Genomic DNA, 22580 nt, shown 5'->3' on the forward strand with positions numbered 1-22580 from the left:
CTCCATGACATGACACTTATCTCCACTCTTTGCCACTCCCCAACACTACACTCCATTCTGTAACACTCCACTCGAACACTGCACACCACTCTCCTCCACGACACTAACTTTTAATCATGCTTAACAGTAGCCATGCTGGTGTACAACATGGGTAAAACACATTGGCAAAACCAAATACTATTGCATAGGTGAGATTTATTGGCTTTGTCAATGCTTGTTTTAGTTTGAATAATTGTTTAAGATGCAAACACTCAAATGGGGCTTCAAATTGAATAGTTGTCTGATTTGTTCAAATTCATTATGGCCACCTGATTTAGGGTAAGCATTTTGGCACTTGATTCATTCTCTCTTATTCATCAGAATCACTCTTAAGGCTATAATGCATGCAATTATCTTGTTTGAATAGTAGTCATGTAGGTGAGTCTGCTTCATGCAGGGTAAGACCCAGCAACTGCAGGGTCTTATCAGGAATGACATAAGATGTGTGACAAAGTTTGAAAGGGTGATTTCTAAAATGTCATATGGGCTTTAAGTTTGAGTAGATTATTTTGATGTGTGTACCCTTCCACGCTTAATGTTTTAGCATTTAGCTTCAAGAATACTTCAGGGATTAGACTGGATGTACAAAAGATTTTGAAGGACAGAGCCGTCATGTCTGCACTCCTTCCACTCAGGAATGTGAAGAGGGGGCATTGCTGCACTTCCTCTTTCATTTTTCTGCAGGCCTCCTGCAGCATGAATCTGCATTGGTGCAATAGTAATAACGTCAAATTAAACCTACAAATGTTTGAGTCTTTGGAACTCTTTAATCCTAAATTTGAAGTGATGCCTGTTTACAATGAGAGTGGCAAGTGTGAGAAAGTGCCCTCTTTCTTGCATGATATACCGCAACTTTTTGCTGAATATCTGGTGTTCTTTGACTGAGTGTGTCCTGGGCTCCTGCTAATCAGGTACCAAGGGCTTGTGTTCCTTACCTTAAACAGCATTAAAGCCTAAACCCAATTGGCATCTCTGGCCACATGTCAGCCCCTGGTAAATGGTACCACAGGTACCCATGACACTGTGACCAGAGAAGGCCTCTAAGGGCTGCAGCACTTATTGTGTCACCCTTAGAGGTCCTGTACCCTGACGCTCACACACTGCCTTTGCAGGCTGCGTGTCTTGGTGCAGAACAACGTGAAGATTTAACATGGCACATATGTGCCATGCCCACAAACCACTGCCCTGGCATACATCAGTCTTCCCTCTAGCTGGGTGTCCTATGCCATTGGAAAGGGTACAGGTACATGAGCCCTGTACCCCTACAGTGCCCAAGTCCATTCCTGGGCACTGTAAGTGCAGTGCTGCTATTAAGAGTATATGGTGCTGGGAGTGTATCGCAAACTCCACAACACCATAATGGCTACACTAGAGACTGGGAAGTTTGGTATCAAACCTCTCAGCACATTAAACCCACACTGATGCCAGTGTGGGAGTTAATGTAAAATGCACAACAGAGGACATTTTAGAGATGCTCCTTGAAACTCGACCAACTCCTAGTGACCTGACTGTCTTCTTAGGCTGCCACCAACAGACATGGTTCTGGACCCCTGGGTCGAGAGCTTGCTGCTCTCGGGGCCTGAAACAATGCACATCCTGGGATGAGGTGCCAAGAAACCCCCCCACCCCCCCCCCCCCCCCCCGGTCTGCAGGGTTCACGAAGGAGAAGCTTCAAAGGCATGCCACCTTTTTTAGCCTCTCCAGACCATTTGCTGCTTTCAGCAACTGGACCCCTCTGGTACTAACCCCAACTTTGGGTGGTAGAGCCAGGTGGGAAAAACAAGTGAGGAAGAGAGGTGTGCCCACTTCTGGCAACTGCACCCCTCAGGTGGGGGAGGCGAGGTGAAGCACAACCTTCAGTCCCCACCATCTTGAGGATGAGGGGACCCAGACAACCAGGGACAGGCTCCTGCCCCCCTCCCTCTGGAGAGTTGCAGAATAGGGGGTGTACCCACCCCAGGGAAGGGACCCATTGGTTCCTGCCTTCTACCTACCTGTAACACCCCTAAATCTAGTATTTAAGCGGCACCCTGAACCTTGCTTCCTCAGATCCAGACAAGAAACAAGAAAGAAGATAAGAAGGATTGAAGAGCCGTGCAGAGCTAACAAGAGGACAACGCCTACTGACTTGGCCCCAGCCCTACCGGCCTGTCTTCCCCCTCGAACCTGCTCCTGCGAAATCCCGGTGTGTCCTGCAGCCAGCAACCTCAAGAAACCCGGAGGACCTGCCTGCCTTCACTTCTAAAGACTGCATCTCCCGCGAACACCGGAATTGTTCAAACTGAAGCTTCTGGCACCAGCCAGAGATCGAAAATCCAGCCCACTCTGCACCCCCTGAACCCGGCCTGAGCTTGAGTGGAAAAACACCATGAGGAGGTCACCCTGGCGATCCTGACCCGAGATCCGGCGATACCTGACCTTCCTTAAGCCTCCAGCCAATGCCTGCAGCCAAAATCCAGATAGCCCCCTAACTGCGACCAGGAGCTGGTAAGAAGGTCCGATCCCAAAAGGCACCCCTGCAGCCGACGCCCCAAGGCTTTGTGTGCCCAAACCAACGGTGCCTAACCAAACCTTAACTTCCCAACTGACCTCTCCAAGTGGTCGCACCCAGAAGTGCTTCGTCTCCCTGCCTGCAGTGCTTTTGCAAACCCGAGTTTCTCCGTAGAAAACAACAGGGCGTTCGATGTCGAAACAGCACTCTGCTCCCGGCCGCCCTAGTGCCGCTGAGGGTGCAACAACAGTGCATCACTGACCCTGGGGAAACCCTGAGTCTAACCCCAGAACCTCAACTCCCACAGTCGATTACTTACCAGTGAACCGTAAACCTGTTCTCCCCAATAGGATAACATTGACACTTTTTCTCCATAAAGTTTTTAAGTGTGGAGTTTTGAAATCTAAAAATATTTTGTTTTAAATCGCACAAATATCCAAAACGTGTTTACTTACCTGTTTGCAGGAAATCTCCCAGTGCTGAATCTAGGTATCCAGCACTGAGTTAGAAAAGTAATGTGAAAAGTAACTTACCTGCACTTCAATTTACTGGAAAAGCCTATTCATTTCAATGGACTGCTCCAAAAAGTTTCTAAGTGTGGAGTTGTGAAATCAGAAAATATTCTTTAAAAATCACATGAATAACTAAAACCTATTTACTTACCTGTTTAAAATAAAACAGTATATATAATTTTATACAAACACAATGGGCCTAGAGTTCAGTTATTGAGTGTGTGAATTCATTTGCCGATTGAGTGTGTATATCAAATGCTTAACATTGTCATCTGATACTGCTTTACTGCTTGACCACTCGACCACAGTTAAAGAGTAAGGTTCTATCTGATATTAACTTCTGCCTAACTCTGGGGTCACTTGGACTCTATACACACTATACCTCATTTTGGTGTAGTATATATAGAGCCAGTTTCTTACAGCAAGAAACTGTTCTTACATTTCAAATGGTACAAGCAGAGCCTAGGCACCATTTCTTGGTGTTTATGAGTATACCAGAGAGGAAGTTCATAGGACCTATAATATATAATTAGATATCAGTGTCATAAGCTTCTAGTTTGGTTTGTATGTTGTCAGCTTCATGCTTTAAATGTTGTTAGGTAATGTTAGTTAATTGAACTGATGTTGATAACATTGGAGTGATATTCGAAAGGGGAACGAAATATGAAAGCCTCATGTGTATGGAAATCTGAAAGAGACACGTTAGTGATCGATTCCTTACCTTAGAATATCCCCAGGCGTCCGACTGGATCCGGAAAGCTTTGTTAGCAGTACCTCTGCACAGCAGAAGGTGGCATCGTGCAGCTCCGCGTCCGTCTCTGGCGTTGTGTGCCCCGTGATGACATCACAGAGACTACTTAGGCGCCACCCATGCGCGCTGACGTCGGTTCTTTCTTTTTCCTTGCACAAACTGACTATCTCTTGGTGTGTCGTTCTCTGCATCAAGGCCTGTTACTCGTTGGCTAAGAAGGAGCCTCCTGTGGGGTTGCATGCCCAATCCACCAGGGCAACAGCAGCCACTACTGCCTTGGGACGTGGCGTTCCCTTGCAGGACATTTGTAAGGCAGCTACATGGGCCTCTCTGCACACGTTTACCAAGCATTACTGCCTTAACAGTCCAGTCCGGAGAGTTGGCTTCTTTGGCTGTTCTGTCTTCCGTGACTTTCTGGTGTAATCTTGTTCGCAGACCCACCACCGGGGATGGTATTGCTGGGGTATCTATTCTAAGGTACGGAATCTATCGCTAACGTGTCTCTTTCAGATGCACAAGTTGCTACTTGTTTAACGATATATCTGTAAGAGACCTTAGTTAGTGATAGATTCCTTACCGCCCCACCCATCCTCCCTGTTCTGTGACCTGATTTCTAGGGTTAAGGACATCCCTTTCAGGGCCCTAGTTTCTTGGCACCAGTGGCCAGTTTTTGGCATGGCTCTGCGTTTCTGGCGTGGAAAGGCATGTTCAGAGCTGACGTCAGCTCGCATGGGTGGTGCCTAAGTAGTCTCCGTGATGTCATCTCGGCACATACAACGCCAGCGACAGACGTGAAGCCGCACGACGCCACCTACTGCAGCGCAGAGGTTCTGCTAGCAAAGCTTTCCGGATCCACTTTGACGTCTGGGGATATTCTAAGGTAAGAAATCTATCACTAACTAATGTCTCTTACAGATATATTGTTACACAAGTAGTAACTTGTGCATCACATCACTTGAAATCAAAGGAAGCTTTTAGTTGAAAATAAAGAGCTGAGAATTTAGTGTAAAATGAAGAAAAAAGCAAAATCAGCACCATGTTTTGGATCAGACACCCCATGATACTAGATCAATAACTTCTTTCAAGTTTATGTAATAGTAATTGATCTACATATAATCATCTCCCTCAACGCTTTAGCAATAAGTCAGCAAAACATATTGGTGTTATTGGATGAAAGCCTACCAAAGGAATTATGCTTTTGCATATGTCAGTTAACATCTCTCCATTTATCTCTCCCTATTTCAGAATCTATCAGCACATACGAGGCACAAATCCAGTTGCTAGAGCAACAGCAGACCGAGCATCTTCAGTACCGTGAGCTGAAGGAACGTGAACTCTTTCAGTTGGAGAAATATCGTGGCCCTCCATTACCTCAGGACACCCTTGAAAAGCAGATGGAGAAAGTGAGTTCCTGCAGACAATATATCCATCTTCCTAAAAATTGTATTTAATTGCATTCATGGACGGACTCTGTAGTGTACATAATAACCATTCATAGCTTATACCAGTTCAATTGTATGCTCCAAATTACCAGCCTAATCACAGTTCCTGAATGCAGATGTATATTAGGTGGCATGTGAAGTACAATGTGTTTAGAGCAAACAGGTGATCATATATTAACATTTTTAGGTCTCGAACCTGGCGACGCAGCGCGAAGCGCTGTCGCCACCGAGACCTATTGTCCCTGACTTGCCTCTCAAGGGAGACAGGAGATGGGCATGGGCAGACAGACTGGAAATGTGAACGCATGCGTGAACACGCACGTACAGTCCAGCGATGTTCCCATCTCCTGTTCCCCTTCCGTTTAGCAAGCCATGCAATGTTCAACCCCACTTACCAGGTTACTGCGCTGCTCTGCGGCTGGCTTTTCATTTCTCCCGCTGGACTTCTGTCTGCAAGGTGGGCTCCTTCACTCCGGCTGCAGCACGCGGGGCTCCCTCAGCTCACGGGAGCCCCGGACACTTCTTGCCGCGCGCTCCATGCCCCGCCATGTCCCTGGCAACCAGCACGCATGCTCAGTTCGCGCTTTCACTTTCCAGGTTCCGTGTACTGTGCGTTACCGGCTCTCATCTGTCGGCGCTCTAGTAATTTGTCCCCTATTGTCCATTTCTGCCTTTGGAGCGGTGCAGAGCGTTTCCAGCAGCCGGGCACAGCCAGGACTACCAGCCTAGCCAAAAGTGAAAACCGATAAAGGGAAACTCTGTGACAGTGCATCTTGACCACGGAGTGGGCACCATCATCGCAAGAGGGGCTCACCATAAACACCAATGGCATTTATGCAAGCCGAAACAGGCGGAAACCTGCCCAGAAAGCGTAAGATAACCCTCGTTGTTTCCTGTCTCTGTCTCCCCTGGCCGATGGTTTTCTCTGCAATATTTCCGTTTAACAAAACGGTGCATTGTCAAAGCTGTAGTCTTTGTTGAGTTCGTCTACAGCTGAACTAAGAACGCCTAAAAGCAATGACTGGTAAAACTAAAGTTTCTGAGTGTAAAGGAAGCTCGGTTGAAATGCAGCAACCTGGTAACCACCCTAGCCAGGCGAACTGCCTCAGGGCAGAATGCTATTTGCCCAGCACCTGTACGACCTCCACAGGTGCCGCCCCCCCAGCAATATAAAACCGCCCACCCCCATGAGCCATGTTCTAAGTACCGATTTCTCTTTCTGATGGACGCTTGCTCCGTAAGATGGCGTTTAAGGCCTGGTTCATGTGGGGGCCCCTTCTCCTAGCCCTGCTGTGCAGCAGCCAGCCCAACACAACTCTTATGGTGGGTAAGCAGGAGCCGATAAGCGCCTCCTTCCTAAAAGTCAAGTCAAGTCAAGAGATTTATATAGCGCGCTACATACCCATAGGGTCTCAAGGTGCTTGGAGAAGGGTGGGGAATTACTTGTCGAATATCCAAGTTTTAAGTTGCTTTCTGAATTCTAGGTGGTTCTGAGTAAGGCGAAGGTGAGTGGGAAGTGAGTTCCAGGTTTTAGCTGCCAGGTAGGAGAAGGATCTACCTCCCATGGTGGTTTTGTTGATGCGAGGTACAGTGGCAAGGGCTTGGTTGGAGGATCGTAGCTGGCGGGAGGGGGTGTAGAAGGACAGTCGTGTGTTGAGGCATTCGGGTCCAAGTTCATAAAGTGCTTTGTGTGCGTGGGTTAGGAGGCGGAAAGTAATCCTCTTATTTACGGGGAGCCAGTGGAGGTTTTTCAGGTGACCAGAGATGTGTTCTTTACGCGGGATGTCTAGTATGAGCCTGGCTGAAGCGTTCTGGATGCGTTGGAGTTTTTTCTGGAGTTTTGCGGTGGTACCGGCGTATAGGGTGTTTCCGTAGTCCAGGCGGCTCGTGACCAGTGCGTGGGTGACCGTTTTTCTAGTTTCGGTGGGGATCCAGCGGAAGATTTTTTTGAGCAGGCAAAGAATGTTGAAGCAAGATGATGAAACGGCGTTGACTTGTCTGGTCATCGATAGTGAGGAGTCCAGGATGACGCCCAGGTTCCGTGCGTGGTCCGTCGGGATGGGTGCTTTTCCAAGGGCCTCTGGCCACCAAGAGTCATCCCAGGCGGAGGGGGAGGTGCCTAAGATGAGGACTTCTGTTTTGTCTGAGTTCAGTTTCAGACGGCTGTGCTTCATCCACTCGGCTACTTCTTTCATTCCTCCGTGTAAGTTGGTTTTGGCGGTGTTAGGGTCTTTGGTGAGTGAGAGGATCAGTTGAGTGTCATCAGCGTAGGAGATGATGAGGTTGTGTTGGCGAACGATGGCCGCAAGGGGGCTCATGTATACGTTGAAGAGGGTGGGGCTGAGTGACGATCCTTGTGGCACGCCGCAGATGACTTCAGTGGCCTCTGATTTGAATGGTGGGAGGCGGACTCTCTGGGTTCTTCCGGTGAGGAACGAGGTGATCCATTCCAGTGCTTTACCTTGGATTCCGACGTTTCTGAGGCGCTGTAAGAGGGTGCTATGACACACTGTGTCAAAGGAAGCGGAGAGGTCGAGGAGGATGAGGGCGACTGTGTCTCCATTGTCCAGTAGAGTTCGGATGTCGTCTGTTGCTGCGCTGAGGGCGGTTTCAGTGCTGTTTGGCTCGGAAGCAGGACTGTGAGGAGTCGAGGGATTTGTTGGTTTCGAGGAAGGTGGCGAGCTGGTTGTTGACAGCTTTCTCGATGACTTTGGCCGGGAATGGGAGAAGCGAGATCGGGCGGTAGTTTTTGAGTTCGGTGGGGTCAGCTGTGGGTTTTTTCAGAAGGGCGCTGAGTTCTGCGTGTTTCCAGCTTTCCTGGAAGGTGGCGGAGTTGAGGGAGCAGTTGATGACATCACGGAGGTGTGGTGCTATGATGGAGTCTGCTTTGTTGAAGATGTGGTGAGGGCATGGGTCAGTTGGGGATCCTGAGTGGATGGAGTTCATCAGGCGGATGGTGTCCTCAGTGGAGATTGGGTTCCTGTCGTTAAGGATGTTCAAGGGGGGTGAAGGTCCTGCAGAAGGTTGGGTGGGTTGGTCTCCGGGTTGGTTGTCGAAGCTGTTGTGGATATCTGCGATTTTGTTGTGGAAGAATGAGGCTAGGGAGTCGCAGAGGGCTTGAGAGGGGGTGATGTCGTTGGAGTTGGCTGATGGGTTGGTAAATTCTTTGACGATGTTGAATAATTCCTTGCTGTTGTGGGCGTTGTTATCTAGTCGGTCTTTGAATAAAAGGCGTGACTCCTCAGGTGGGTGTCCATAGTTCTCCCCTACGTCGTCGACTCACGTTTTGGGACCCCCCCTTTTTTCTCGGCCCCCCCGACGAAACCCCCCCCCAAATTTTCAGGGGCTGCTCAGAAACAAAATGTGCCATTTTCCTGAATTTCAGCCGATTCCGTCCACAAACGCCAAAGTTATTAGACATAGAATTTTCAAAAGTCCCATGGAGAAAAAATCCTAACTATATATACCTACTGGCGAACGCCAGTAGGTAATATATATATATATATATATATATATATATATATATATATATATATATATATATATATATATATATATATATATATATATATATATATATATATATATATATATATATATATATATATATATATATATAAATGATTTAAAAAACCTGGAAAAGTGTACTAGTGTATGCAATAAAAAATTCAGCAAGCAAGAAAAAGCCCAGGCAACCCTTATTGAGAAAATCAAGCAGACTGAAAATTGCATAGTTCGAAATGCAGATAAGGGCGGGAATGTAGTCCTCTGGGACAGGCAGAAATATATATCTGAAGCCTATAAACAGCTAAATAATAGAGCTTGCTATGTGAGAATTAAACAAGAAATTCTGTTTAACAGTCATGCACAGTACAATTCAGAACTAGAAAATTGGTATGGCCAGTCTTTGATTACTCATGATGAGTTTAAATACCTAAAGATATCCAACCCAGTCACTCCAGTGTTTTATTTGCTCCCGAAGGTGCACAAGGATGTACGTAACCCCCCTGGTAGGCCGATTATTTCAGCCATAGGTAGTGGGTTAGAAAACACCTCTAAATTCATTGATTCATTTCTTAATCCTCTAGCTTCACAACTGCCTTCATATATTCTTGATACAGGGGACTTCTTGAAATCTATTTATGACATACCCTGGGAGGAGGATTTGATTTTGGTAACGATTGATGTTACCACATTATACACGAGCATTAAACACAGTGATGGACTGAATGCCATAAGACACTTCTTAGGAACAAGACCAATCAAATTGTGGGCTCATACACAAATGTTGTTGTCGATGGTTTCAACCTGCTTAAAGAATAATTTTTTCATTTTCAATAATGAATTGTTCCATCAAACCTGTGGCACTGCGATGGGCACCTGCTTCGCCCCCAGCTATGTGAATTTGCATATGGGCTGGTGGGAGGAGCAGGTGATCCGGAAGCAGTGCCAAACTGAATGGGAGAACAACATCCTCCATTGGAGTCGTTTTATTGATGACTTGTTTGTTGTCTGGAAAGGCTCTATGTTAGATCTAAACCTCTTTCTGGCAAAAATACAACAGAATAGCTTGAATTTGAAGTTCACGAGTACCGCCAGCACTGAATCTGTCAACTTTTTGGACCTTACTGTTTACATAAAAGATAGTAAAGTACAAACTAAGATATATAGGAAAGAGACCTCTGGAAACACTGTGCTACATGCCAGTAGCTTCCATCCTACATGTCTAGTAAACAGTATCCCTTATGGGGAGGGTCTAAGAGTCCTTACAAATTGTAGTGACCCTAAAGACAGAGAATATGCTTTAACTGATCTCCAACTACGCTTTAAACAAAGAGGGTACAGTGATAATTGTCTTAAATCATCCTTCAATAAAATCAGACAAAAGACCAGAGAGGAAGTTCTTTTCAAAGACAAGAAGATGAAAAAACAGGAAGGGAATGAATGCAGGGTGATCACAAACTACAACAAATTGCATGGATCTGTGAGGAAGATATTAAGCAGGCATTGGCATGTCATTAAAAATGACCCAATTATTGGTCCTGCTTTAACCACCAGACCTCTGATTACTTTTCGAAAGGCAAGATCCTTTAAACAAATACTAGTCAAAACCACACTGACCAAGGTAAAGAAAAAAGCAAAAAGTAAAATGAGCAATTGGTTGTCCAGAAAGGATGGGTTCCTGAAGTGTAGTAAATGTAAGGCTTGTGAACATGGGAGAAATAAGAGTGCATACAAACCAGGCCTCTCTAACAGAATGAAAAAAATCAAAGGACAATTTGACTGTAAAACGGAGTTTTCGATATATGTTTTATGCTGTGGATGTAATCTACAGTATGTTGGTAGTACAATCAAACCCGTTCATCAACGGGTACTACAACATTTGAGGGCGATTAAAAATGCAGACAGGTCATATCCAGTCGCCCGACATTTCGAAAAATTCCATGACAAAAATGTGAGCAGTCTATCCTATTTTGTAATTGATTCCGTGCCCTTAAATGAAAGAGGGGGGGATAGGGTGAAAAAACTACGCAAACTGGAGTCATGTTACATAGTTGAATTAAACACCAAAAGCCCGTATGGATTGAACATTGAAGAAGATCTATACACCCACTTATGAATTGTCTATGAGTTCAATGTCATTTTTTTGTGGTATATTTAGCTTCCTGCAAAGCAAAGTTCATTTTCTCTAGGAGAAAGGTTGTAGAAATATATGTTACTGTTTTTAGATATGTGTCTTCACAGATAACAAATATAACTGATTGGATTTGCCCACTGGGGCTTTACTTTTTGTAAAATTCTTTTGATTCTTTTATGTGCATTCATAGTACTATCCGGGATATATTGGACTTGGATGTTAATCATTGAATATAATTTGCCAGTATTGTGGTTTCGGTGAATCAAAAAAGCCCACTTGGGCTGAATACGTTTTCCAAAAACTGTGAGAAGATCCTTAATTGGGATCGAGGATTGAACAAATGAGCACGAGTTACTTATTGTTTTCTTGCGCATTTGACACCGTTTTGACCACTTTAAATTCGAGGCTTTATTTATATTGTAATTGATACACTTATTTAAATGGTCCCGCAAAGAAATTTCTTGTTTGAATACTATGCACGAAAAGAATCTATGTAAATAACTTTTCCAGTTCTATGGTTTTGTTAGTCACGTGATGCATCACGTGAGTATTGGGCACTTTAAATGTGTGTATGTGTTTAACAAACCTTATCGTGACCAAGCCTGCTGGGTCAGGCGAAACGCGCCAACAGCGACTAGAAAATAAAGAAAGGTTTTTCCACCACGTTGTGTCGTCTCCTTCGAAGATTGGTTCGAGGTTCTGAGCGTTTTTTATATATATATATATATATATATATGTATATGTATATGTATATCCATACGGGTTCTCAGCAAGGCACTCGAAGCAACATGCAGCCACGCTACCTCAAGAAAATAGCAGGACCAGGTATTCCGTGAGTTGTTGTTTTTTATTCTGCAACAAAGGACAGCATAACGTTTCGGCCTCTCACAGGCCTTGATCACATGGTGTTACACAATAGAATGGCAGATTTTAAAGTGCGAGTGCATAAGGCGGTAACCAACCAGAATAGCGTAAAGTGCTGCAGTGCAATAAACATAGTGAAAATACTACGTAAATACATTATTGGCGTGAAATATGCACTTGACATTTTTATCGATGTTATAAGCTCGCCGATATTGGGATAAATCCCCAAACAAACCACACTGTGCGTGTATGTATGTACAGAACAATATATATATATATATATATATATATACATAATTTGAACAATGTCCGGATAAATCCGTTAATGGTATAAAGTTCACCCGAGTAAATGAAACAATCCAATGAATTATTCCACTGTCCGTGAGTGCAACCAGATGGTCTGAGTATCTAAACTACTGCCTGTGTATGGATAAATCCGTATTAATCTTTTTTGACATTGTAAATAGATAAACTCGAGTACCCATCTGGGCCATTAAAAAAGTTAATACACTACTATACCCGAGGAACATAATCATACAATACATTTAGATCTGTTTGTAAAAGGCAAACTGAAAAATACGAAGGTTGCATTACTAAATTATGGACATAAAGTGCAAAGTGAATATGATTAAAAACATCAGACAGACACTCCCTATTGATTATAAACATGATCATGATGTTAAATTAATTATAATCAAGTCTGTCGGACAAAACGATAGGATCACTGGGTATTTTTTGCAGACATATGGGCAAAGAATAAGTCTAGACAAACCACTGGCCAGGCTGGAAATACATAACATAACCATACTGTGGAATCTCTAAAGATAGACCTGATATGATGCCCTGAAGGAACAAATCATGGAGATAAACTGATCAGAAAAGCGATCTACAGACAGGTATAGAAGTCTTCCGATGCATTCAACCCGTTAGGGGACTTGCTGTCTAACATGAGGATGTATTTATTTATTTATTTATTTATTTTATGATTTATAGAGCGCCTGGTGACCCGGAGGCATCCCCGCGCTGTATGATTATGAGAACCCGGAGAGGGAGACCAGGGAACTATTTGGGGAAGAGGAAGGTTTTAAGTTTTTTTCGGAAGACGGCGTGACAGGGTTCAAGACGCAGATTGCGAGGCAGTGCATTCCATTTTGAGGAGGCGTTAACCGAAAAGCGGTGGCCACCGGTGCGCGACCTTTTAAATTTTGGAACTATGGCCAGATGTTCGCTGTCAGAGCGAAGGTTTCTGGGGGCTTTGTAGGGGATGACCATGTCTTTAAGAGCGGCAGGGCCAGCCCCGTTAATGAGTTTATGCGTGGTGCACAGGGCCTTAAACTCTACTCGCTGGCGCGCAGGAAGCCAGTGCAGAGCTTTGAGGGCCGGTTTGGTGGGGGCTGTGGGGGGGAGGTTCAAAATGAGCCTCGCCGCAGCGTTTTGTGCACGTTGGAGCTTGGCCAAGGTGAATACAGGAGCGCCAAGGTAAGCGGCGTTACCATAGTCAAGCCGAGCTAATATAAGCCCTTGAACCAGTAGTTTCCTGGATAGAGGGGGAAGGAGAGGGAGAATCTTGCGAATAGATCGCAGGAGGCCAAAGCATGTACCAGCGGTCTTTGCTGCCTGGGTCTTCATGGAAAGGTCCTGCTCCAACCCGAATCCTAGAGTTTTGATTTCTTTGTTAGGCGTGGGGATATCGCCAAAGGCGTCCGGCCAAACTGATGGAGGGATGGAGGACCATTTATTACCCATAAGCATGATTTCGGTTTTTGCACCGTTCAGCTTCAGGGACGATTCGCACATCCAGGTGTGAATATCTTGCAGACAATTCAGTAGGTTTTCTGGGTGATTGTCCAGGTGAGAAAGGGAAACGACAAGTTGGGTGTCGTCAGCATAGTTCACTATTTTTATCCCGTAAGGGGTCACAACATCTTCCAAGGGGGCCATGTAAACATTAAACAGGGTGGGGCTAAGCGAGGACCCCTGAGGCACTCCACGTGTGAGAGGGAGGGGGTCTGAGCGAGAGTTGCCGTCCCACACCTGAAATGAGCGACCGGATAGGAAGGATTCGATCCATGCATGTGCTGTTCCCACAATTCCTGCCCTGGCAAGGCGATGGAGGAGGATACGGTGATCCACCGTATCAAAGGTGGCACTGAGGTCCAGGAGGATCACTGCCACTGATCCTCCTGAATCCAGGATGCATCTTGCCTCCTCGATGACGGAGAGGAGTGCAGTGTCTGTGCTCTGGCCCGACCGGAATCCTGTTTGAGAATGACGCAAGATTTTGTTAGCCTCAAGGAATTGGGAAAGTTGCACGTTAACTAATTTCTCAGCCATCTTGCTGATACAAGGAAGGAGCGATATGGGTCTGTAATTGACCATGTCGTCAGGGTTCAATTGGGGCTTTTTCAGCAGGGCCTTGACGACAGCGCTCTTCCAGTTGGGAGGTACTGTGCCATGGGAAAGAGAGGTGTTAATGAGATCCCTGATGGTGGGGGCTATGCTGGGAGACACAGTTTTTAAGAGTCTGACGGGGGCCGGGTCCAGGGGGGATCCGCTTTTCATTTTGGTCAGCGTGGCGGTGACCTCAACGAGGGAGACTGCTCTGAAAGAGGCCAACCGCGGGCTGTTAGTGCAGGCGTCAATATCAGCATGAATGAGCGGGCTGATAGAGGGGAGAGAGTCCAGTATCCGCAGGATTTTGGAATCGAAGTAGATGGCTAGGTCCTTACTTCTATCCGGGGGAGGGGGAGAGCAGCGGATGCTGTAGGGATGTTAAGTAGTTCCTTGACTATTAGGTAAGATTCTTTAGCAGAATTGGTCGCGTTTTTTATTCTATTATCATAGAATGTGGCCTTGGCTAATTTTATGGCCGATTTGTAGCGTCTTACCGAGCTGTTGTAGATGTCCTTGTTACTATGGAGCCAGTCTTTTCTCCACTGTCTCTCGGCCTTTTTGCACTCTTTGCGGAGGTCTCGAAGTTCCGAGGTGTATGGCCCTTTATCCTATTTTTGATCTCACGATTTTTTATAGGAATGATACTGTCAAGGGAGGAGGAGATCCAATCTCTGAATTGGATGTCAGCCTCGGACGGATCTTCCACAAGACTCGGAGTAGAGGAGTCAAGTGCTTTGGACCAGTCCTCCGCCGAGAGTTTGGCCCACGATCTATCTCTGGTGAAGATGGGGGGGTTTATGAAGTTTCTTGAAAGCCCCAGGAAGGTGGAATGTGACCAGAAAATGGTCCGTCCATGGGAGCGGTTGGGAATTAATGAATTGGAGAGAGGGGATGTTCGAGAACACCGGGTCGAATAGGTGCCCTTTTATATGTGTTGGACCAGTGTTGGCAAGAAGAAGGCCATGAGCTGCCAGGTCGCGAATTAGGTCAGCTGCTCCTATATCCAGAGGGTCGTCGAAGTGGATGTTAAGGTCTCCTGTTATTAGGAAGTTGGATGTCAGGTGGGCCGAGGAGGAAACAGTTTCCAGAAGGGTCGCTGCAAAGGGGGCAGAGTGGCCGGGGGGCTGGTACACCAAGAGGCCTGACAGGGAGCTGGTAGGGGCTAGCTGGATCGTGAAGAGGCAGCTCTCTGATTTCCGGGTTACAATCTCGTTGATTCGACAAGTGAGGTGGTCCCTGTGGATGATGGCAAGACCACCTCCTCTACCTAAGGGGCGAGGTTGGGACATAAGGAAGCCCGGGGGAAGAGCCAGTACTATGTCAGAATTAGAATGTTCAGTGATCCACGTTTCTGTCAGGAAGAGTATGTCCAAGTTGAGATCGACAATGAGATGATTAATAAGCAAAGCATGCTTGGGGAGCGATCTGCAGTTGAGTGTCGATATTTTGAGGACAGGGGGTGGAACCGGGGGTTTTGGAAGGCGTAACTTACCCGGTTTGCAGTTGTTGCAGCTAGAATAGGTAACATTAGGATCATGTATTACGTGGCATGTGCTGTTTTTGATGGGCCTAAGGCTAAGCAGCTCTCTACGTGAGTAGCTTACCTTTGTGCTGGCAGGGACGGGCATAGAGTCTGGCCCTGCGCCCGGTCGTGCGCTGACGGGCGCAGACGGGCTTGCCTTAGGCGCGCCTTTGGCGCGCAAACGGCGCTCCCGCTGCGCTCGTCCGCTGCGCTGAGGAGGTCGGCACATTTGTAGTAGTTATGGGCGTGGCCTCGCAGTGGGCGTGGCTTCACCTTTGCCGCGCTGGCGGTGAGGGCGTTTTCCCCTGAATCTGGAGGGTCTGACTTAGCGTCTGATGTATCGTGTTTCTAACTTCCTCAGTGCAGCTTCTCTGTTACCGCCCCTTCTCATAGGTGCAACAGAATCTATGGCATAGTACTTCAGAAGCGCACTGTTGCTGTTATGTTTTTCCCTGAAGTGCCTAGCCACGGGGTATGCTGGGTCATTGGTCTTTATGGCCCGTAGATGTTGAAGGACCCTTTTATGCACCTGTAATTTGGAGCTGCCCACGTATCTTAGGCCACATGGGCATTCCAAAACATACACCGAGAATTCACTTTTACAAGTGAGTTTTTTCTTGATCTTACATGGGGCATCTGAGAAGGGAATGCAGTACTCGGTCTTATTGACCCCCTGAATGCAGGCCTTGCACGAAGCACATTTTCTGAAGCCTCTACTTCCAGCTAGCCAATCTTGTCTGATTGACAGTTCGGGGCTCGATTTAACTAATGCGTCCTGCAATGAGAAAGCTTTTCTGTATGTTATTGCCGGTTTTGCGGGCATATCATTGCCTATAATAGGATCGCATTTGACTAGGCCCCAATGCTTGTTAACAATCTTGCGTAAAGCACCATGCTGGTTGTTAAAAGACCAAATAAGTCTGACTGGTTGTTGTGTTGGGGTCTTGGTGGAATTACGTGTCCGCCTATATGCTAGAGCTTCAGATCGGGGTATGGCGTTGGCTTTCCTGATGGCTGCCAAAACCACCTTCTCATCGTAACCCCGAGCCAGGAATCGCTGTTTACAAGCTATCTGTGCTATTCGGTTTTGTGCTTCCGTGCTGCATGCTCTTCTAATCCGCAGCATTTCCCCATAGGGAATGCTACGGATTAGATGAGGAGGGTGATGGCTCTGGGCATGCAGCACAGTGTTGCCTGCCGTAGGTTTTCTGAACAGAGACGTTTGAATTTCTCCGTTGTTAATGTCAATAGCAACATCCAAAAAGGTGGCATGTGAGTTGCTGATATCTGAGGTGAATGACAAGTTGTAATTATTGACATTTAACCTAGCGATAAACTCTGTAGCCTGTTCGGTGGTTCCCTTCCAGATCATACAAATCTGAATCACCGAACGATGTGGTTCCTGCAGATAACAGAGTACTCGCCACTGAGGACCTGTCTCTCCCAGTACCCCATGTGGAGACAGGCGTAACTGGGAGAAAAACAGGCCCCCATGGCTACCCCTCTGATCTGCTGGAAATACTGTTTGTTAAACATAAAATAGTTGTTATTTAAACAGAAATTTATCATAGATAACAGCATTTTGTTGTGTTCAACCAGTGCAATCGGACGATACCCCAAATATTGAGCCACTGCCCTAAGTCCATCCACATGGATGATGCTGGTATATAGGGCAGAAACATCAAGTGTAACCAGCAGGTACGATGGATCCCAATCAACAGTGCTTAGCTTTCTTAAAAAGTCACTTAAATCTTGGACGTACGAGGGTAATCCCACTACGTATTCCTGCAAAAATGAATCCACATAGATCGTAGTTTTTTCTAGTAGACCCCCACATGCAGAGATTATAGGTCTGCCGGGGGGCTTTTCCGAGTTCATGTGAATTTTGGGGGTCAGATAGAGGACAGGCATTATGGGAAAATCGTTTTTGAGATATTTGAGTTCATCCATGCTGATGAGTCCTGATGACCTCCAACCCATTAGCATTGAATAGAATGTACTTTGGGCTTTTTTTTTTTTTTAATTTTTGGAAAACCTTTATTTGTGCATAAGTAAGACAAATACGGGCCCACAACCGTCAGGCCGGCCACGATACATTTGAAGCACAAGTGCAAGCAATACGGTTCCCCAGCGTCATCAGGTGATTTAGCTACTATCAATGAACATGGCACAGAATGGAATGGTGTCGCCGAGGAAAAGGAGCAGTGAAGGTTAATTTTATAAAGTTTATTCGATCAAGATATAAACAGTGAAGAATAGGAACGCAGGAGAATTGAGTCCGTACATTAGCTTCACGACATGAGCAGGCAGCATCATCAATGGTACAACAATGAAATTTAACATCCCAGGCAATGTGGCGGCGTAAAGGAAACAACAAGAACGTCAGGCAGCATTTACGCCCCACCCACAGCGCCACCCACTCCCTGCTAACCCCTATCGCGGACCCAAAACAGAAACAAGGTAAGAAAAGCGCAGAAAATTAGAAAAAAATAAGGCCCATAGAAATGAAATAAGAACCTAAAATTAACCCCCCACCCTACACCAATGCGGAGGCTACGGCCTACCCCCCCCCCGGCAGTGTGTCTGTCGCCCATTAAAGAACCCGAAATATAGACCAAGAAAAGAAGAGAAGAGAAGGAAGATGAAAAGAAAAAGAAAAAGGGAAGTTCACACTTGAAATATAGGGAGGAAGAAAGAATAAACCTTCTACCACTCCCAAAGAGAAAAGGGAAGGCGGGGAGGAGCCCACCCGAAATCGAATCTCCCGGACCCCCCTGCCCCGTGCAACGCCTACGCCGTGCAGAGCAATGAATTCGGTAGGCATACAATCAGTAAAAGGGGGGGGGGGGACAGGAGTAATCACAGCCAAGTCACCGGGTCAGCACATAAACGACCACCCCCTCAGTGAAGCATACAACAGGACGTGGCCATCCTCACCCCACATTAAGAATCGCCACAATTAACAACAAAATATCCAGTGAGGGCCAAATACTGAGTCTCCCGTGGTCCCCGGCCACTGAATACCCCCCACCCTTCACAAAACGGTGAAAAGAGGATCTTCATAAACTATAGAAATAAGGAGAGAAATTCCACAGCGCAGCAACGCGCGTTGAGGAAGCGTCCCAACCCGGGTCCCCACTCAGTCACAGTACACAGGAGAGGACCTCCCTAACCCTGGCCGGATCTCAATCGTCCCCCTGAGCGTGGCCCCGAAGATAGTCCCGCCCCAGCATGGACAAAGGAGTAAGATGGCCGCCCTCGACAAGACAAAGTACCCCAAGCACAAAATGGACCCCACCTGTCCCATACATTGATGGTAAACCAGAAACAAACCGTTCCAAAGTCAGCCTGGGGTAGCAAAAAATAACACAGTGAGGGCGCACCGTGCGTGACAATCATAGTCAACGAAAACAGTTGCAGTGCCAGCGGAGCCTTGCACAAACCCAGCGACACAGTATCCGACTGCGTTAACTGTGGCAGGATGGGAAACAATGTAGCCTCCACAGGAGAAGCTGACGACGGTCCGTTGGAGTAGGCACTGTGTAAAAGTTGCTCCATTGTACAGTTCCGCGGAAACAATGTGTCGCCATCGATGCAGGGGGGGGGCTGATCGGTGCAACAAGAGGAGCCGACATCCAGGACATTCCCCGATCCAATAGCGACTTCATCCAATTTTGCCCCAAGTGCTTGGGAACATTTGCGCCAGTCCGCCCTCAAGTCGGAAATCGCGGCAAGAACGGAGGCATAGGTTAAAGCAGGCTGGTGTTCTATTGTCTCTACAATCCTGGGTGCACCAAAATGTTCCGCATTTCTTTCGAGACTGTGCGGGGCAGTCCAGTCGGGAGCCAAGATGCCGTCCGCCAGTTCAATAGAGGGAGCAGCCGCCATGTTAGGTATCCTGATGAGTTTACCGGTCCCCTTGGCGAAGCCCTCACCGGACAGTGAGAATGCGTCCTCAACGGAACGCGGGCCAGCCACCGGCAAGTGACGACACACAAGAGTCCCCTTCGCGCGGGCTCCAACAGGGAGAAGCGCAAAGCAAACCAAAGCTGCCAGGTCTGTGCCAGCCAGGAAAGGAGAAGCGCGACTCACCTCGGCGCCGCACCGAGGAGGGACGTCAATCTGGACCCACAATCGGTCGAAGCACACTGTCCAGTGGAGGGGGGCCAATGCAGGCGTCGTCTCAGCCACCAGGCCGGCGGGGAAAGGATGACAGAGCCGCTCCGCCGTCGACCCTCAGGGGATCAGACCGTCCCCGGCAGAACAAAGCAACACTGGGTCCGGTCTCAGGGCTAGGTAATGGCGATCGCGTCAGCACCTCGATTTCGTCAGTTAGCGGGCAGGTAGGGACACCGGGGAAACACCCCCGACAACAGCGCGTTTCTCTCGACCTCCCGCAGTAGCGCCGTGGCAGGATTAAGAGCAGGATAGTGGCGCAGGAATCACAGGCTCGGGGAGCCGGGCGACTACACGTCCGTCTCCGTCGCCATCTTGGCTCCTCCAACACTTTGGGCTTTTTTAATGACCGCCAGATCACAATGTCTATAGCAGGTGGTATCATTCAGCTGGGCAGTCGCCTCTTCTAAGTACAACTCTCTTGACCATAAAACAATGTTGCCCCCCTTGTCCGATTGGTGGACAATCACATTGCCAGTCTTTTGGATCTTAGCCACTAGATCAGTGTATTTTTTGTTACAATTGTTTTTGTATTTATTGTTCCTCAATGTCTGTGAGTAAAGTGCCTTAATATCTTTGACTGTGGCCTCTTGGAAGATGTTGATATTGTCATGCAGCATCTGAGGAGTATATGTAGATTTCGGTTTGAATTTTGTGAGGTTGTCCGTTATGTTGCCAGATTGAGAAGCAAGTTCTTCATCGGTTTGTTGTGTCAGAAATTGTTCATGTCTCAAACTCTCCAAGTCTTGAACTAGTGGCAAGTCATGACCAATGAGTGTCGGACTATTGGGAATGTTGGTATCCATTCTAACCTCCTGATTCCGGGACTTACTATTCACAAAGTGCTTTTTCAGTTTTAATTTTCTTGTGAATTTGAATAAATCAATACGGGTGTCCGCATAATTCAGATTGCGAGGCGGACAAAAAGATAAGCCCATGGATAATGTTTTCAATTCGGAATCTGAGAATTGCATAGAGGTTAGATTGATAATAGAAAAATTAGACACACCTGATTGCTCTATGGTTGCTTCTTCTTTCTGCTCCACTGCTTCTTGTAGGGTTTGCGTTTTGGAGCGTCGTCTTGCTCTGGCTTTTCGGCGCAATGTCTTCGTTTGGTGCTGGGGTTTTTGAAGCCTTTTGGCGATCGACTCTGGGGCGCAGTATATCCCTGTTGTCCTGGTTCACTAATTCCAACTCCTGCGCCATTGTGAACCTGGTAAACCCCAAACCCGAACAGGTTCTGCCTCCTTCATACTCCGAACCACTGTCTATATTTGAGCTTAGATCTGCATTTGAAGAACTAGCTGGCGATGTTGCACGTTGAGCTCCTCGTTCTTTAGGGGCCGCTTGATTCTTGGGTGGTGGGACAATTTCCTGGCGTCATATTTACGCGCAAACGTAAAAATGCGCCCTTCTAAATAGTCTGTTTTGTCCCGCTGAAACTTGTACTGCTTTCTTTTTATGATGATGTCCTCCTCTTTTTGAACCCGGACCATCATCTCCTCTCGGAGTTTCATGCTCTCCGCCGCTTTGTCGGTACTCAGCCCCTCAACCTCGAGGTTCAATGCATCAATTTGAGTTTGAATTTTCATGTGGTCCGACTCTGCATAGCGTACTAGTATTTGTACTAGTCTCCTTGAGGATTCCAAGTTGCATTCTGCCCACTCTCTGAGCATCTCCGGGTCTGGTTGATCGTAGCTCGGAGCCAACAGTACTCGTAGCCCCCTCGGTATACGATTGACCTCCAGGTATCTGCTCAGGGAGCGGTGCTCCCACCACTTGGCTTGTTCACGTTTTATTAATTTCTCCAATTTTTTATATAGGCTACGTAAGTTTAAGGCACCATCGTTAACTTCCACAGTGGGACCTGCCGCAGCCGACCCCCCAGCCGGGGAGTCGTCAAACACATCGAGGGCCGCCACCTCCCTCCCTCTTCTAACACCAGCTGCCATGTTGCAAATGGAAAGAATATTATATCAACGCGCTATCTCGCGTCACTCACTGGTTTGTCGGTCTCGAGACAAATGCAGCCTGCCGACAATCCTGGAATAACTCCTTCACGGAAAGTGTCCAATCGACGCCAGATTCCTCAAATGAGCTCAACAACCCGGGCATGCGACCGCCGTTGACACGCCGAGTTCGAACCCGCTTTTTGGACCAGCGCCGTTACTGGGTATTCCGGGGCTTAGCAGTCACTCCCCAACGAGAGAAAACAGTGCCTCCGGGTCACCGGAGGTCGTGGCTTCCTGCCGCCAAGCCAGCAGATGAAGGAGGGTCCTGCTACGCCGGAGAAGCGCTCAACCGGCTATGAAATCCATACGGGTTCTCAGCAAGGCACTCAAAGCAACATGCAGCCACGCTACCTCAAGAAAACAGCAGGACCAGGTATTCCGTGAGTTGTTGTTTTTTATTCTGCAACAAACGACAGCATAACGTTTCGGCCTCTCACAGGCCTTGATCACATGGTGTTACACAATAGAATGGCAGATTTTAAAGTGCGAGTGCATAAGGCAGTAACCAACCATGTATATGTATATGTGTGTATATATATATATATAATGTATGTGTATTTCTTTTTCTGAGGAGTATGTGGCCGCTCTGAACAGTAATGATTTAAATCTGAGATTTACCAGCACTATTAGTAACAGCTCAGTGTATTATCTGGACCTAGTGGTCTATGTGGTAGGAAATGCACTACACACAACTCTACAGAGGGCAACACAGTGTTGCACGCGGCAAGCCATCATCCCA

General features: G+C 47.0%; 1 protein-coding gene across 1 annotated transcript in view; it reads left to right on the forward strand.

The window, feature by feature from the left end:
- Nucleotides 1-22580, forward strand: part of RABEP2 (rabaptin, RAB GTPase binding effector protein 2) — a 305401-nt gene that overhangs the window by 54153 nt on the left and 228668 nt on the right. The window contains exon 3 of the mRNA XM_086932395.1: nucleotides 5039-5196. Within this exon, the coding sequence (XP_086788521.1) occupies nucleotides 5039-5196 (158 nt within the window). The remainder of the gene's footprint in view (nucleotides 1-5038; nucleotides 5197-22580) is intronic.

This window comes from Lissotriton vulgaris, chromosome 7, assembly GCF_964263255.1.
Source record: "Lissotriton vulgaris chromosome 7, aLisVul1.2, whole genome shotgun sequence".
Classification (NCBI taxonomy): Eukaryota; Metazoa; Chordata; class Amphibia; order Caudata; family Salamandridae; genus Lissotriton; species Lissotriton vulgaris.